The 16,105-nt window shown below is 36.2% G+C and overlaps 2 protein-coding genes across 5 annotated transcripts; one reads left to right on the forward strand and one right to left on the reverse strand.

Moving 5' to 3' along the window:
- Nucleotides 1-160: 160 nt before the first annotated feature.
- Nucleotides 161-7,336, reverse strand: EMB1895 (ARM repeat superfamily protein). Of its 2 annotated transcripts, XM_023695738.2 has the most exons (8): nucleotides 7,250-7,336; nucleotides 6,885-7,123; nucleotides 5,680-6,125; nucleotides 4,134-4,316; nucleotides 3,287-3,394; nucleotides 2,977-3,180; nucleotides 1,040-2,895; nucleotides 161-960 (listed from the first exon to the last, which is right to left on the reverse strand). In XM_023695738.2, the coding sequence occupies exons 2-8, from the start codon at nucleotides 6,994-6,996 to the stop codon at nucleotides 411-413; spliced, it is 3,459 nt and encodes a 1,152-aa protein (XP_023551506.2). In that variant the 5' UTR covers nucleotides 6,997-7,123; nucleotides 7,250-7,336; the 3' UTR covers nucleotides 161-410. The 2 variants fall into 2 exon arrangements, with proteins under 2 accessions (XP_023551506.2, XP_086973818.1); XM_087117692.1 differs by having other exon boundaries at nucleotides 6,885-7,322.
- Nucleotides 7,337-8,385: 1,049 nt separating this feature from the next.
- Nucleotides 8,386-15,600, forward strand: LOC111781424 (putative UDP-3-O-acyl-N-acetylglucosamine deacetylase 1, mitochondrial). Of its 3 annotated transcripts, XM_023662004.2 has the most exons (9): nucleotides 8,386-8,544; nucleotides 8,697-9,005; nucleotides 9,731-9,937; nucleotides 10,466-10,567; nucleotides 11,897-11,961; nucleotides 12,093-12,237; nucleotides 14,398-14,505; nucleotides 15,226-15,316; nucleotides 15,498-15,600. In XM_023662004.2, the coding sequence occupies exons 1-7, from the start codon at nucleotides 8,395-8,397 to the stop codon at nucleotides 14,449-14,451; spliced, it is 1,032 nt and encodes a 343-aa protein (XP_023517772.2). In that variant the 5' UTR covers nucleotides 8,386-8,394; the 3' UTR covers nucleotides 14,452-14,505; nucleotides 15,226-15,316; nucleotides 15,498-15,600. The 3 variants fall into 3 exon arrangements, with proteins under 3 accessions (XP_023517772.2, XP_023517764.2, XP_086981025.1); XM_023661996.2 differs by having other exon boundaries at nucleotides 15,226-15,600; XM_087124899.1 differs by lacking the exon at nucleotides 10,466-10,567 and having other exon boundaries at nucleotides 15,226-15,600.
- The last annotated feature ends 505 nt before the right edge of the window (nucleotides 15,601-16,105 follow it).

Raw genomic sequence — 16,105 nt, forward strand, 5'->3', positions numbered from 1 at the left:
TTTCATTTTTTACATTTGATTCAAATTCGCTAATTCGTAATTTAATTTTGATAAAGCAAGGTAAAGATTAAACTTTATGTATAAATATGCCCTTTTTTTTTTTTTAATTTTATATCAATTTCATGAGTACATATATTTTATAACTCATCGAACAAATTAGAAAAGATAATCAGCAACATTTAGAGCAATAACTCGTTAAGAGTTAAAATTACAACATTTATCTAACTTTGGAATACAATTTGATAAAATTAAAGGTTTAGGCTGAGCGCTTGGCGAAAGAATAGTGTGGCAACAAAACGGGTTTGCAGGCCGATAACCCGACCAGCTAAAAGCAACTCCATGTTCGAGTCGAAATATTGGAGATTCTGCTGTGAGGTAGATATATGAATGGGTGAGAGCCAAATGAAAAATCACCCAGCTGATGGAAGTTGATGGATAGTGAACAATGGTCCAGGACTCAAAGGGAGAAGGCTCCAAAAGCACCCCTCACTGTCAACACAACAGCTATACCATTTGATTCTATAGCTACCTACAGGAAAACGAGACACATCAAGCAAGCAATTTGAGAATCCTTGCCCTTTCTCATTGGATTCAAACTTCACAAATGCTTGAACCACCCTCTCAGTTCTGCAAGAACTCGATGTTTTCCCCTTGCTGATACACGCCTCGTTTTTGCTCGACTCGGTCACGTAATGCAACAGTTTGTTTTGCATTTCTACGATGTCGTCGTCTTCCCATGCTTCATAGGCCTGCTGTTTTTGCTCGTTGTGATTCAGTTCCTGGAAGGACAAACCACAATACAAAATGCAGTACATCCTGGTGATTCGAAACGATGTATTTGGCGGAATGTTTTTCAGTTGAAGACAAAGGTTTAACGATAGGTGGAAGCCGAACGGGATGGATATTCCATCCAGTTTACGAGCATCGGTCGTGGCGTAGAGTTCAGAGCCAATGCAAGGCCTGAAATTTGAAGTCAGTTACTGAATAACTAATCTATGAGGTAAAAGAAAATGGCAGCAGAGAAAGTTACCGAGTATACCTTACACAAAAGAAGCACTTGGGCACTCGGAATGGAATGCTCATCCACTGCATAAGAATGTTTGATAAAAACTGCATGCCATCCTCCATAACTTGAAGCACTGTCCCCTCATCCATTCCATTTGATTTGCTTTGCGAACGGATGACCTCAGAAACAGCATATCGACAGAGAGTCGAGATACCTCTTACTTCGTACCCCACGTCTAATATTTTGTTTCTCGAAAGCAAATGCGAACAGTTATTCGGTCCTCCAGTGGCGTCGAAAAGCTCTGTAAGCTGTTTACTCGTTTCACGATCTACCAACCACAGCCTGCCAATCAGATTTCGAATGAGTACAGAACGTAATGTTCTGAAGTCATCCACATTTTCAGTTAAAAGAGACGTAGCCAAATTCGGAACACGAAAGGCAAAACCAGTACAGAAGGCCAACAGAGAGCAATTCAGTGCAAGGGCTGAAATAACGTTCAAATTCTCGGTGTCCATTCCAATAAAAGTTGTACCAATGAGGTCGAATTCATGGGACAACCTCTCGAACGTTAATGATAATTTACTAAATTCTTTCACAGTTTCATGTATAGCAGCGGTATCATTTGTCGCAAGCTTGCCGTAGTCGATACTTTTACAATATGGAACGTTTAGCAACAGCTTCACTATGCTCCCTACAGTTCCTAACATCTTAGCTCTTAACGACAAAAACCATCTCTGGAAACAAAATGCTTGAACGGGTGTGTCGACCGAAGATTTTAAGGCCTCACCTGACGAGCAAAGACACTGGTAGGCCTCCAAAAGCTTGTCATAGTAAATGCCCTCAGAGATACTCCCAGAATGATGATGTTTTATCTGTTCTTCAGTGGAGAACAAGTTTAGAACTGTTTCCTGCTCTAACCAGTTTATCAAGCCAGAACCATATTGTGGTAACAATAGTAACTGGATTTTTCTTTCCGCAAGAGCAAACTGAAACAATGATTTCAACCAGTGTTCGAAGAAACCGGAGCGAACCTTTGAAGATAAATGGCCAAAAATCAAGGTAGCAGCAAACCATGATCCATGACATGCTGCGTGTCTCCCCGCCTTGTAAGCGGGCCATTCATCCCCATTTTTTAGCAACTTCTTTGCACACTGAAGAGTAAAAATCTCGTTTTCGGTCAATTTTTCACAAAAAGTGAAACGTGGGAACCCGTCGTTATTGCAGATCCTAAAATCCTCAGTTATCCTACAACTCAAAATGAATTTACAGTTCAATAGCAAGGAATGGCAACTAAACAAAACGCCTTCGCATACGCTCTTGACCAATAGTTTCACCTTGTCAAATATTTCAGAGGTGATACCAACAACTTGACCCAGATGACCGACGCAGATTGCCATAAATCCATATAGAATGAATGCAAATCTCAAGCTAATATCATTTTTCTTGTCGCCTTCAACGTCCATATCTATTTGCTGCCTATCCAAGACACCTTCATGCATATTCATAATTAATTCAACAGTAAAACAAATTTTCTCCAAAAGAAAAGTCCACAGATCTGAATGTTCTCTAACAATGAGCAGGAGAAGGTTTAGCAGCCCTTTAATTTCTTGAAACACTTCAGAATTTAACTGAGAAAGATCTACTAACAATGATGTAATTTGATCCATGATTAGTGAAATAACCTGTTCTGGCAACAAAGAGAATGAACTAACTCCTGATTCAACTTCCATTTTTCCAGAAAGCTGTAATGATAAATCCACCAATAAACGGACGGCAAGGAGGCTCTTTAACTTCACTCGAGATTGGGCTGCACTCTCCACAGCTTTTACCAGTTTAGAGTATTCATTTGCATCCAAAAAAGACGGGTTTGGCCGTACGTAGAAAATAATCTGCAACTTATCCATCGTGATTCAACATATTTCAAGATCAAAACTTAAACATGAGTTCATCCATTTAAGCTCAGGAATGACCTTTCGCAACAGCCGTAGAACGTCACAATGTGACGTAGTCGTTAGCATGGGTTCATCCAGTGCATCAACTAAAATTCTGACCACAGATTCCATATCAGTAAACGGGCATTCTCCTTTCATGAAAATAAAACGCAAACATCTTACAGATGTTTCTTGCACACGCACAGACTTTTTGTCGCTAAGAAACGAGCACAGCAATTTCACCTGCATCGGGACATCATAAACAAGTAATAATATTCCTACTATGATTAAGAAGATCAAAATCCTACAATGGGTCCAAAAGCAACCACCATCTAAGAAGAATAGTTACCTGCTCAGAACTAATAAATACCGACTTCGAAGCCAGTTTGGATAGAGAAAATAACATTGCAACCAAAAAATCCTCTTCACTAGAGTCTGAGGCGAGCTCAAGTCCAGCCTACAATAATTAGATAGTTAAAAACCATGTCAAGTCATAATCAGCACAGTAATATTTTTTTATGCATGCAGATTCTTGAAAAAATTGGTCGCTTCATGCATATTCCGACATTTCTTCATCAATTCCTCTCACCCCCTATCACACCAAGGCAGAGCAAACCCAACATTCTACTGCTCTCTAAAAGGCCAGCCCATTCGACGAAGCAATCTTGGACCCTCGAGAGAGGTACAAAATAGTACAACAAACTAACAAGACAAGAATGGACTCATAAGATGGAGCAATTTAAAATTATCTGGCTGATGAAGTTCAAAGATAAATGAGCATCAACCATAGAAAAGTAACTCCGAAATTCAATAACAATACAGCACACTGTTCCAGTCCATGTAATATTGGATTTACCATTAATATTTTCTCCATAGCCAAAGTCGAGATACAATCTGAAGTACGTTTCAGTGTCAAAGTTAGTATCCATATGTTTTAATACAAGAAGGCTGTAGAATTGGATGTCCCACTTTGGTTCTTCATATTAACTATTAAGGAGAAGCGGAGCAATTTGCTGAGCTTACAACATTGACCAAAGCCAACTTTACGCACCCTCGACTTCGATATGACATAGTATTACAAAACAATAAGACGTACCACCTTTTTCAAGGCCATGTTAAGACTTAATGATCAATTTATCATCTCAAAGACTCTGCACTCTATTTGAATTCAAAATAAATCAAAAGATGAGCATAACCTTGTAAGCCGTTTTGGCCATTGAATGTGAGCATCCCAATTTCGCGAACACTCGAGCTCCAGCCATTTTGATGGCCAATGATGTAGTAGAAGTCATTATATTAACCAAAATCGCTAAGAAGACTTGCGCAAAGTCATCTGCTAACTGACTAATGCATGCTGCAGCAAATATAGATGCTTTAACCTGTAAAAGAGGATATCCTTAGTTTAAAATATGTTCAAAATTTTGTGTAGATAGGTTTATTAAGAAATCATGCAATTATAGTGTATAGGATGGAGAAGGAATCTCCTCTTAAACAGGAATGTCCAGAATACATAAAATTGGGTTTGGCTTTACATACACTTCGTTAAATTTCCTAATAATCCACTAATAAAACACAACACACAATAAAGCAATGCTAAACCTTAAACGAAATTGTTAACGACGGTACAAGATTTGGTAGGTTAAGGTAACTGATTTTTCCTTGAGAGCATCCACAACAATTTTCTAAATACTATAATTAAAATTATTTTGGCCTCTATGAACTACGTTTTAGCTTACTGCTAGTTTTGTCGAGGAATGAGTCCACTAAACAAACAATCCAGTCTCTACCCCAAAACCCTTCTATAAATTATTTATGAAACTTATTCTCAATCAAGAAGATGAATTTGCTTCCAAGTCCAGGGCATACGTGTTATAGTTGAGAAAAAGAATATTTGGTTGGCTCTCTTGTTTCGGTTGGCTAGTTTGAATCGTTTTCGATCATTCCGGGAGTGCTTTTGACCAAATTAAGCCCAAAAATGTCCGTACAACTACTGTTTTGGACCACTAATAATATTTAGCACTGATTTAAGGATAGTTAAAGGATTTGGCTCCACAAATAGGCTCAAAACTCAATTTTCTGAGTGGAAGGAATATTGTAGGTAAAATTGGATTACGTGAAGCTAAACCTAAGAATATTCAGCCAAGGCAAGCTTAGGAGCATCAAGTGAACCTAAAACTATAAGTGGACTTCCTATTGGGATGCCTATGGGCTGGTTGGATGAAATTATTGTATCATACTTGTTTATTACGTGATATATGATAATGATTGAACTATTTATGTTTTATTTGATCTATGGTACTTCCATGCATGTAAATCTTATGAATATGTGTATGATTCTCGAGGCACCATGAGTTGAAACATATGTTATAAAGTAAGTTAGAAATGTCATGATTATGTATGCTAGCCTCGTAGAGAATGTATATCATGATAACATGGAAATACTGTATGCATCATCCAACGGCACCATGGTTTTTATGCAGGACCTCGTGTGTGTTATAAGTACATTGAGTATGGATTATTTTTCCTCACATGGTGCATACCCATAAGAACGATTTCGAGTTAGGTTCATTACATAATGATACAATGCCAAATACGAAACTCTTATTGAGGAAATGAAAGCTTTTCTTAAACATTCTTTCATCATAAGGGAATTTATATACTGAACCCAGTTGTACAACATAAACTAAAATTGTCATAAAAGATTAAATTTTGAGAAGAAAATAAAATGTATACAGCACTAACCTCCGAAATATGAGAAGATAGCATGCTAGAAAGTATCATATAACGTATCTGGGCACTGCCTTCTGCAAAATGTGCCCAACATCCTAATAGAATCAAAGCTAGAGCCCTAGCCTCAGGATCCCCTCCACCAAGAACAACCTTTACTCGAGTCAGTAATTCATGGTGGTTTTGCACTCTGGCCTTTGAAAGAACCCCTTGGTATTGTTTACTTTTTGTCCTGTCACGGCTATTGAGCTCAGATAAGAATACCTTAACAACTGCAACTCTAATATGTTTGTCATCAGACTTAAACGCATCGGCAAGCCGTAGGAGAATAGTGTTGGAAAATAGCCTATCCTCCCAAGTAACAAGGTCAAACATATTATATACTGCTATATTTGGTTCTGGCTCTCTACTCCATTGCTGAAGTCGAGATCCAATCTTTACTATAGCTTCAACAGCCCGACCTGAATAAACCACAAATTACAAGTATTATATTTCATTCAGACAGTGCTATTACTGTGCTCCAACCCCAAACTAGGCACCAATGTTGTTTTTAGTTCAATTGACAAGCAGCTTTTGTGTCAGTACTATTGAGGATGGTTGGGAGGGAGTCCCACGTTGGCTAATTTAGGGAATGATCATGGGTTTAGGTTTATAAGTAAGGAATACATCTCCATTGGTATGAGGCCTTTTGGGAAGCCCAAAGCAAAGCCACGAGACCTTATGCTCAAAGTAGACAATATCATACCATTGTGGAGAGTCGTGATTCCTAACATAGTATCAAAGTCATGCCCTTAACTTAGCCATGTCAATAGAATCCTCAAATGTCGAACAAAGAAGTTGTGAGCCTCGAAGGTGTAGTAAAAAATGACTCAAGTGTCGAACAAAGGGTGTACTTTATTTGAGGGCTCCATCGACCTCAGGAGAGGCTCTATAGTGTACTTTGTTCGAGAGGAGGATTGTTAAGGATTGTTGGGGGAGTCCCACGTTGGCTAATTTAGGAAATTATAATGAGTTTATAAGTAAGGAATACATCGCTATTGGTACGAGGTCTTTTGGGGAAGCTCAAAGCAAAGTCACGAGAGCTCGTGCTCAAAGTGGACAATATCATACTATTGTGGAGAGTTGTGATTAGTTTCTTTTCTCTCTCCCTTTTTTAGAAGCTAGCCTAGTAATTTTCGTTTGCAATTAAAGAACATAGATCAGTCAAACCATTGACGAACCTGGTTTCTTTGAACGAAGAGCCTTCTCCAGCTCAATACTCCATTCCATAGCACAAGCTGCAGCATTTCTCTCCATGTGATGCAAATACTCAAACCAATAGCAGTCACACATGCACTCCGACGCCCCAGACCCCCTTTACGAAAGCATCACTAAATAGTCCCAGCGAATAAAAAAAAAAACGCTAAATTCGGTACCCAAATCTTCAAACTTCGAGCCTTACCAGACAGTGATTGTTGAACTACAGTGATAAGGCAGAAAATCACGAAGGTTAAGTAAGCTCTCAGTGAGCCAATCAACCACCAAGTCCGACCAAAATTTGCAGCGGCGAAAAGAAAAGAGGCGAAAAAAGATAGAAACTAGTGACCTTGTTGTAACGCGGAGGCACTCCCGGCCGGCGGCGACACCACAGAGATGTTGCTCGGTTTTGAAGCATGATAAAAATTAATTAACAATTTCATCCACCATCGAATTTTGATATTTATATTTAGTCTTCAAAATTTTTAAATAATTTTATGAAATTTTAATTTTAAAAAATTCAACAATTTGTTAATTAAATTGATTAAAAACTTATTAAATCCAAAATTTAAAGTTTAAATCTTTACTAAACACTTCACTTTAATAAATATTTTTTCATGGACCGATATAAACATTTAAATAAAATAATTATTTCTAATTATAATAATGCAGTTAAAATAAAAAATAAAATCAAGCTTACTAACTTAATCAATTTTCACATTAATATATTATATTTAATAAATCATATTAATACATATCTCGGATTTAAATTAATTTCAGTTTTTTTTAAATATGTTGGTTGATTTTTTATTTAGTTATACATGTTCATGTATGTTATAACCTGAATATCGTTCATACGCATTTTAAAATATAAATATGCCTATTAAATAGGTTACTATAGACCATTGGACGAAAAAATATATTTACTCTCATACTAGATATTTATAACATTTATAATATCTATATTTATAGCATGTCGTGCTATATTGTGCTACTCATAATCGTTCATTAGTCTAGTTTATACATGTTATAAAAACGTTTAAATAATAATTTGAACGTCATGAGCTTGTTGAAACGAGTATTAAACGTCAAATAAATACGATCATCAAAGTTTTGAGGCTAAATATGTATATTAAACAAATACAATCATAGAGGGGAACACTGCATAGTCGATACAAGCTTGTGTCACGTCCGTTCAATTAACTAACGACTTATTTTATAGATCGAATATGTGTGCTTTTTATTTAGAACATGTATTTTATCTGGCAAAACACGTTCGAATTGGTACTCCGATTTTGTCGAATCAAACCATATAATAAATACATCATAACTTTCAATTTGTATATATTAAGATTTTTTTACCTTGTTTTAAGTTTGAAAAATGTAAAAGAAAAAATATAAATAATAATAATAATAAAAAATAAATTTGACGAGTAATTTTTTTGTTAAGCGGTAAATTATATATATATATATATGGGTGGTGGTAACTAAGAAATGCACCGTGGAAACTCCGACGTCAACGCCTTTCTCAGCCGTTCTTCCTATTTCGGTTCCCTGTGTGGTCGTTACCGTCGCCACCGGCCAATGCTCATTCATACTGCCCTCAACGCCCTCAAATCCTCAAGGTCAATATCTTGGTCGCCGGTACTTTATCTCTCCCTCTCTTTGTCGATCGCCATAGAAATGGCGCTTTTCCGAGAACAAAAAAACTGCTGAAAACAATTGAATGGAAGGTGGTTTATATGTAGTTTTCGTACTTACTAGTTCGATCTTTCTTGGTCTTTTTTGTTATGAAGACGGGTAGGTTCCAGCAAACCTTGGCGGGATGTCTGGAGCTGAGTGGGATATCTCTGCATTCAGGGAAGGTTTCGAAAGTGAAGTTATGTCCGGAATTTGCAGGCAGAGGGAGGTATTTTGATTTCAAGTCCAACTTCATTCCTGCCTCGATCGATTATGCCGAAGAGTCGTCTCTTTGTACGACGCTCTCTAAGGATGGGTTTAAAATTCGAACTGTTGAGCATTTGCTTTCTGCCCTGGAGGCCATGGGGGTTGACAATTGTAGGATTGAGATAGCGAATGAAGACGCTAAAGACAGTGAAGTCGAGGTACTTGTGACCGTCATTGTGAATTCATTTTTTCGTTATTCGCGAAAATCTAGTCTGTGTTATATCAATTTCTCCGGATGAATGGAACCGTGATAATTTGTTCAGTCTACTGTCCTTTGGTTATATATATACACGTACGTTATAAATGTTGAAAGAAAGCAGTATTCACCAAGAAAAGTGAATATTAAAGAAGGGGCGATCAAACCTTTTTTCAGGACGTCTCAGCATCATTGAAAATTCTCCTGTTTCTCTCTAGTTAAAACCCTGTAAGGTGGTCAATAATGTAAAAGTCAAAATGGAGGGTGGAAAAGCACCTCCTCCGTTGCAAAGCAACACCTTCGGTTTTGAGGCAAGTGAACGCCAAAATTCAAAATTCAAAAAAAAAAAAAAAAGAAAAAAAGAAAAGAAAAGAGGACATAAGAGATCCCAAATTACAGTAGCAAACTTTCAACTACAAAGTATGTGCTCTAGGTACTCTGACGCACCATTGCAAAGAATGCACCATTGGTTTGGTTCTTTCTTGTTCATTCCCGTTTTCATCGATAGTTTAATACTCGGTTTCTTATCCAAAAGTTGGCACAAATATTTAAATATCAAATTTGTAATTTCTATGTGAAAAGTTAGTCTCTATGTGTAATAAATTTGAGTGATTATGTTTTTTTAGCTTTAATATCAATATTGTGCGTACCCTTAGTTGAAGAATGTTTCTGATAATATATATTCAGGTTCCAATTTTGGATGGATCTGCGTGTAAATGGGTGGATGCAATAGAGGAGGTTGGTCTTAAGTTGGCTATAGACCAGCGTGGCAACTGCTGTGAAAAAATGGCACCATATGTAAATCAACCTGTCTATGCGTGGAGGAATGACTGTTATCTTGTTGCTTTTCCAGCCTCAGCAGTTCGTATTACTTATGGAATTGACTTTCCTCAGGTACAAATATCTTTTTATAAATGGTTATTTACTGCATGCTGTGTGAATGAAAATGTTGCGCCTCTTTATTTATTTATTTGTGTCAATTTCTGTATTAGCTTCATATAACAAGAGTAGTTCTCTGAGAAACTTCTTTCTGTAATATGTTTGATTCTTTGACATTGCCACCAAGAGCCTATTTGAGATTAAGAAAGATCCTTTAAAAATGATAAAATTTAGACATTATTACTATTTTGACATGGAAGTTGTACTGCCAATTTTTGAAATAGCCTTTGCCTGTCTTCATCTAAACTCCCCTTAATTAGTCCATATTCTTATATTACTTAGAATTGGAAATATGTTAAAGTAAGTCAAAGATTGGGCTTGTTATTAATTCTTTTTGCAAAATGTTATCGAATGGCTGAAAGTTTACTGTTGATATATCAAAATAATGGGTGGAACTAGACTATGGCTATTGATTTAATACTATCGGTTGAATCTTACTGTCAAGTGGTATTGAATGATCTATGAACATTTCTTACGTGCAAGGTGCCTGGCATTGGCTGCCAATGGTTTTCTACTGCTCCTTTGGACAATATGTTCTATGCCGAGCAAATAGCTCCATCAAGAACCTTTTGCATTTACGAGGAGGTTTGTTTAAGTTTGTTAGCTAATACTTTTGTTTTGTGAATCTGTTGATACTTCATCATAAAAGAAGTGGTTCTTACTGAAATGATTGTTGGGTTCTGTAACAGACATGTTGACCCATCTATTTAAGTTATATATATTTTTCGGGGGGGGGGGGGGGGTTGCAGGGTATCAGAATTTATGCATGTTTAATGAAGAAGAAGAATGTGAGCAAAAGAGAAGAGGTCTGTAATCTGAATGGTGGAGAAAGCCCACATTTCCACCATCATTACCTCCATTGTCAATAGTTCTCAATCCATTTGAATTATGATCAGCCGACGTATCATCCAGCTCGAGTCTATGGGGATCTACAATCTCTTCCATTTTAGCCAAGACATCGTTCCCCAATACCTATCTGCAAAATTTATTTATGCATGTTTTCTCATTCGACATTAAATTTAGAGTTTGGAGATGTATATTATACAAGAAACTTATTCAGACGCATTTCATCCAGTATGCTAACCCAATCCATTGTGTGAATCATTATTTGAATCAAAATGAGAAAATTGTGAAAATCAAGTTTGAAGAGAATGTTGTTGGTCTCTAAAAAATGTTTGCATTTGGCCTCAACGACCAAGGTTTTCCGTTTTTCAGTTAGGCTTTAATAGGGGCAATTGTCAAGTCTGAAGTCTAAATTGTGATCATATCAAGTCTGGTAGATGGGCATACTTCATAGGGTATGTGGTTGGGGGCTTTCCTTCTTTCTTAAGTATTTGATGCAGGGAGAATTAGGTTAATCTTAGGATTGTCAATCCTTTTTACTGCCCTTTTATGTACTACCTCCCCATAAATAGGGAGTCCACCCCTCATGTATGGAACATCTTTCATTCTAATAAAAATCCCAATTTAGATTCTTGGAGAATTCTCTTCTTTAGTCTTTAGGCTGCAACCAATTTGGTATGCCTAGGCCAAAGTTGGCAGCTACCAGGAAACCTCAAAAGTTTAGGAACCAAATAGTATAGACCATCTCAGTACTAAACTTGTAATTTAACAACCCCCACCCCATAAAAAAAAAAAAAAAAAAAAAAAAAACAACGAAAAGAAGGAAAAGAAGGAAAAGAAGAAAAAGAAAAAGGAAAAGGAAAAGGAAAGTTAGGATTATATATTCTTGCATTTTGAATCGCTATTAAATATTGAAACAATATTTTCAAATTTTTGAGATGCACTGGAGAAAGCTACATAGCCTCGAAGACTTTCTGGGTCTTTAATATTCAGTATTTCTCAACAATACATATTACATACTTACTGCATATCACATTTGCATAAATAACAGTGTAATTGACTTCCTTACAGGTAGAGCAAATGCGTAATATGGGGCTCATAAGAGGAGGCTCAATAGAAAATGCTTTAGTTTGCAGGTTTGTTGCTTTATTCATAAATCTTCGATCTTCAAGTTCCTGGTTGATTTTAGTGGCTTCTTTCTGATATGATATGTACAGTACAAAATATATTTTAGTCAACCTGGTTCCCCTTTTCCTATCTACTCCAGTGTCAGTAAAGGTTGGATCAATCCCCCATTGCGTTTCCATGATGAACCTTGTCGCCACAAGGTTTTAGATTTCATTGGTGATATCTCACTTTTTGCACGGTTAGGCAGTCAAGGGCTTCCAGTGGCACACATAGTGGTTTACAAGGTAAGTTCTTTGTGATTTACCTCTCTAGTGTGTGGTCATTACAAATAGGATTACACTACCAATCAGATAATAAGAATTCGTTGGAGCACAATCTGAACTTGTTTTGTTTTTTTATTACGTGGATACCTTTTATTTATTCCTCAAGCATGTTGTTGCCTGCATTATAAGAGCCAGGTATCTTTTGATGATTATTAACAATTGAAAGACTCTTCTTGATTAGCTCTTCTGGAGGGTGTAATCTCAACCCTCCCTTGTCGTCAGATTGTTTTTGGTTTCTCTTGATGGACATACACATCTCTGTTTCTTACAAATATGTGTGTGTTTGTGTAAGGGAAAGGTATATTCTCAGTCTCCTTGCTCTATTATGTCTTTGTTTGTCCCTTGCCCTTTTTGTATATATTTGTATATATTGATGACGAACCCTACTATTTAGTTTCTCTTGGCGCATCACATGATAGGAATTTATGAATTTGGCGATCAAATATATTCTATTGTTTCTTTAGTTCTCTAATAAGTTCTTGCCTTGTTGTGATTTGTTAATGTCATGCCCTCAATTAACATACTTCCATTTTGCTACTATGCCATTTCACTTTGTTTCCAGAAGCTGCATCAAATCTAAAAAGTGCTTATTTGAGGGTGTGCCATGACTTTCTCATTTGAACCTTTAGTTCCCATAGCAAATCCTTGTCTTAGTTATTCAAATGTTGTTTTTGTGACTGGTGGACATATAGACGGAGGTTATGTAAATGTGAGCATTGCTTTTTTGAACTACTTGAATTTTTCTGCTGAAAAGTTCGAGAGGGATTTGGTGATGTTCTTTGTTAGGGAGAACTGTTAAAACGATTGTATTTGAGCAGATTGTGTAGAGGGTTGAGAGTTTTAAATGATGTGTCATTTGGGGAAATATTATGGACACTATAAAAGGTTGGATCAAATCGGAAATACCAGTTCAAGAAAATGTGTCCAAATTTCTGACGTAATTGACTAGGGGGTGCAAATTGGTCGGCTGACATTGTTTTGGGCTCAAACCAACACTCATCCCTGACGTGTCAATTTTGGTCAATTGGAGTCCTGAAACTTTCTAACCTTTGTACAAATTGACCATTCTCGGTCAGTTGGTTTTGATCGGATTTTGGTGGATGCTAGAGAAAGAGTAGATTATCATAGTTGTGTGGCTAAAAATGTCGAGATGCAGCTATAGGAGAGAGTTAAAGAACATATTATTTGTCTTCTTTCTTGTCATTAGGAAGTTTTTAATCTTCATTTTGCTCAAGAAAAAAGAACAGTGGAGCATTGTGTTAATTCTAAAGGTTTTTTTCCCTTGGTTAATCTTGCTACTCAAAGATTCATCCAAAGGAAGGTAGTTCTTTTGACCAATAAAGAGGAATGAGCCTGATGAGTTGACCAATCCCTATTTTGGTCGTCTTTTTACCAAGGTAAATCATAAATGTCTTCGTTTTGGTTGTTACTAGTTTTGACAATTATTGTTATTTAAGTAACAAAGGCTGGTTTGTAGCCTTTAAATAGGGTCCGTAGGTTGCAAGAGGTATTACTTTCAGAATAAAAACGAGACTCTCTCCAAGATTTAATTTGAGAAGATTAGTATACACTAAAAAACAATATTTAGATACCCTGTTGTACTCACTCCTGACAGATTTTATGAATACTATGCTCGAAATTGAATGAATTCTATGCAATGCTAAATGAGCTACAACTCTATTCGCAACTTGTGATTCTTTGAGGACTTCTAGGGGGAGAAAATAGGGAGCCCATGTAGTACATCTTGCTGGCTTTGGACGACTGCTCTTTTCCTTCAGTTGGAAATAAATTACTGTTATTCACATTTGTACATGTCACTTGAATACATTTAAATTTTATCATGTTCTTTGTGTTCTTTTGGATACAACTTTTTTTTAACAAGTTATACTTGTTGGCATGTCTTGATTGGCGAGTGTATGCTTGGGAAGCTTAAAAGGAACAAGTAAATGCTTTGTTAATGAATTTTTTGAGGTCATGCGTTTTCTTTTAGTACAATAAACGTGGTGATGGAATTTTGAATCTCTGACTTTGAGGGAAGAAGTAAATGTCTTTAACAGCTGTGCATATTCTTCAAGGTCAGGGATGTAAATAAGATTGTTGAATTTTCATATCTCAATGCAGGGTGGTCATTCCATGCATGCCAATTTTGTTCGCCGCTTATCGGAAAACATTTGAGTAGACAAGTAGCTGTCTTTGCTTGCAGAAGTGTAAACATATTCTGCAATTGAGGTAATTAAGTATTTGAAATTTCTCCTCCGGTTGCTTGACAGATGAAACATTCTGCTGTAATTTGGGAAAATAGTTGTGTAAAATCTGTAAGAACGATCAACGGGTAGGATTCGTCACAATTGCAGTAATTTCATATACTAGATCGTATGTTGGAGGAAGTTTTTATATTCTTTTAAGCCACAAATCCAAATGAGGTGAAGATTGATTTATGTTTTCATCTTAATGTTGTTTTCTAGTAAATCCTTAACAGGATAGATGAATAACTACTTGGCTTTTATCTTCTAGTATAAAATTTGCCTAAATGGAAAGAATAGATAGAAAAAATTGGATCAGATCATACGTCTGTATGGTATAAATTACTCACCCTGCTGATGGTTTAATCTGTGTACGAAGAGTTGGCTGATCCAGTGGCAGCCTATGTGGTTGATCCTACACTTCGTAATTTTTCATATTCCTTGAAACTGTTGGACATGCATTGGATTCGTAAGCTAAATACATACACCTTGCATTAATTTGCAACATCATCCTTCTCCAACCTCATGATTTGGGAAGGATTTTCAACTCTCAGACAAGGAATGGTGCACTGGAGTTTAGGAGTTGCTGTTTTATTGAAACCAGTTCTTTGCTCTTTGTTGGTCATAATAATCTAATGTGGTATTCATACAGTCATTAAGTGTAGAGGTTGCAGTATCTCAGATCTTGCTGATATGCTTGATTCAGGAACTCTCTGAAGGAGTCCACAACTTCCTTAATTTATTCTTAACTCGATTGTGTGCTCATCGAGGAGGATGATATCGCGATGTGAAGAAAGGTACACTTCAATAATTGTTTTTTTGATGATAATGTTATTGATCATTTATTAGACTGAGTCAATACAAATGGTCAGAAAATAACATGGTTAAATTTTTACGGCTTGGGCTCTTTTAGGTGATAGATTCTAAACTTCCCTCCAGGTTATTAGTGTAGATGCAAATTGTACCTCTGTATTGTAGGTTGTCTCTGAGAAGGATTCATGGTCCTCTATATTGAATTTGAACATCCACTCTGGGAGTTTTCTTGAAATCTGGTAATCATGGCCATACGGATTAAAATCGACTAGTGCTGTTAAATATTCTTCGACTTCAATCTTGTTTCTCAGCTTTTAGCTATTCTATTTCTTGTCATTGAAACTTTTTTTCTTTTGGAAAAAATCAATTTAGACTCCTAAACTTGTCAAGTTGTATTAAATGTAACCTTAAACTTTTAATTTCGTGAAAGTTCATCAACTTTTAAAGCAAAATTATCTAATCTCAACAATTTTAACCCTCTAATAAGATCTTATTCTAAATATGGTTGAGAAAATTATAAAAATATGAAGAGAAAAACAAATTGGTTTCTGTTAATTCATGTGCATGACAGGAAGCTCCTAATAAAGTGTTTTTATTTATTCTTATCTTTACTTTTCATGAACTAATAATACGAATTTGAATGTGCTCCACCTGAATAAAATAATATCAGCAGCAGTGTCAGATAATTTAAACCAATACCAATTATCCACTCTCGTCTGCCAATCCTGCAACATTTTCTGGTAGAGCCAATCAAAATGAAAGTATTATTTAAA

This window comes from Cucurbita pepo, chromosome 1, assembly GCF_057944985.1.
Source record: "Cucurbita pepo subsp. pepo isolate OVF chromosome 1, ASM5794498v1, whole genome shotgun sequence".
Classification (NCBI taxonomy): Eukaryota; Viridiplantae; Streptophyta; class Magnoliopsida; order Cucurbitales; family Cucurbitaceae; genus Cucurbita; species Cucurbita pepo.

Bases quoted from the DNA above. Each gene is read 5' to 3' on its own strand.
- EMB1895 (XM_023695738.2), bottom strand. From the start codon at position 6,996: ATGTGTGACTGCTATTGGTTTGAGTATTTGCATCACATGGAGAGAAAT. The intron at 4,317-5,679 runs GTTAGTGCTGTA...CCTCTTTTACAG, and splicing joins TATCTTCTCATATTTCGGAG to GTTAAAGCATCTATATTTGC. The intron at 961-1,039 runs GTATACTCGGTA...TTCAAATTTCAG, and splicing joins AAGTGCTTCTTTTGTGTAAG to GCCTTGCATTGGCTCTGAAC.
- LOC111781424 (XM_023661996.2), top strand. From the start codon at position 8,395: ATGCACCGTGGAAACTCCGACGTCAACGCCTTTCTCAGCCGTTCTTCC. The intron at 11,962-12,092 runs GTTTGTTGCTTT...TATCTACTCCAG, and splicing joins GAAAATGCTTTAGTTTGCAG to TGTCAGTAAAGGTTGGATCA. The intron at 12,238-14,397 runs GTAAGTTCTTTG...ATCTCAATGCAG, and splicing joins CACACATAGTGGTTTACAAG to GGTGGTCATTCCATGCATGC.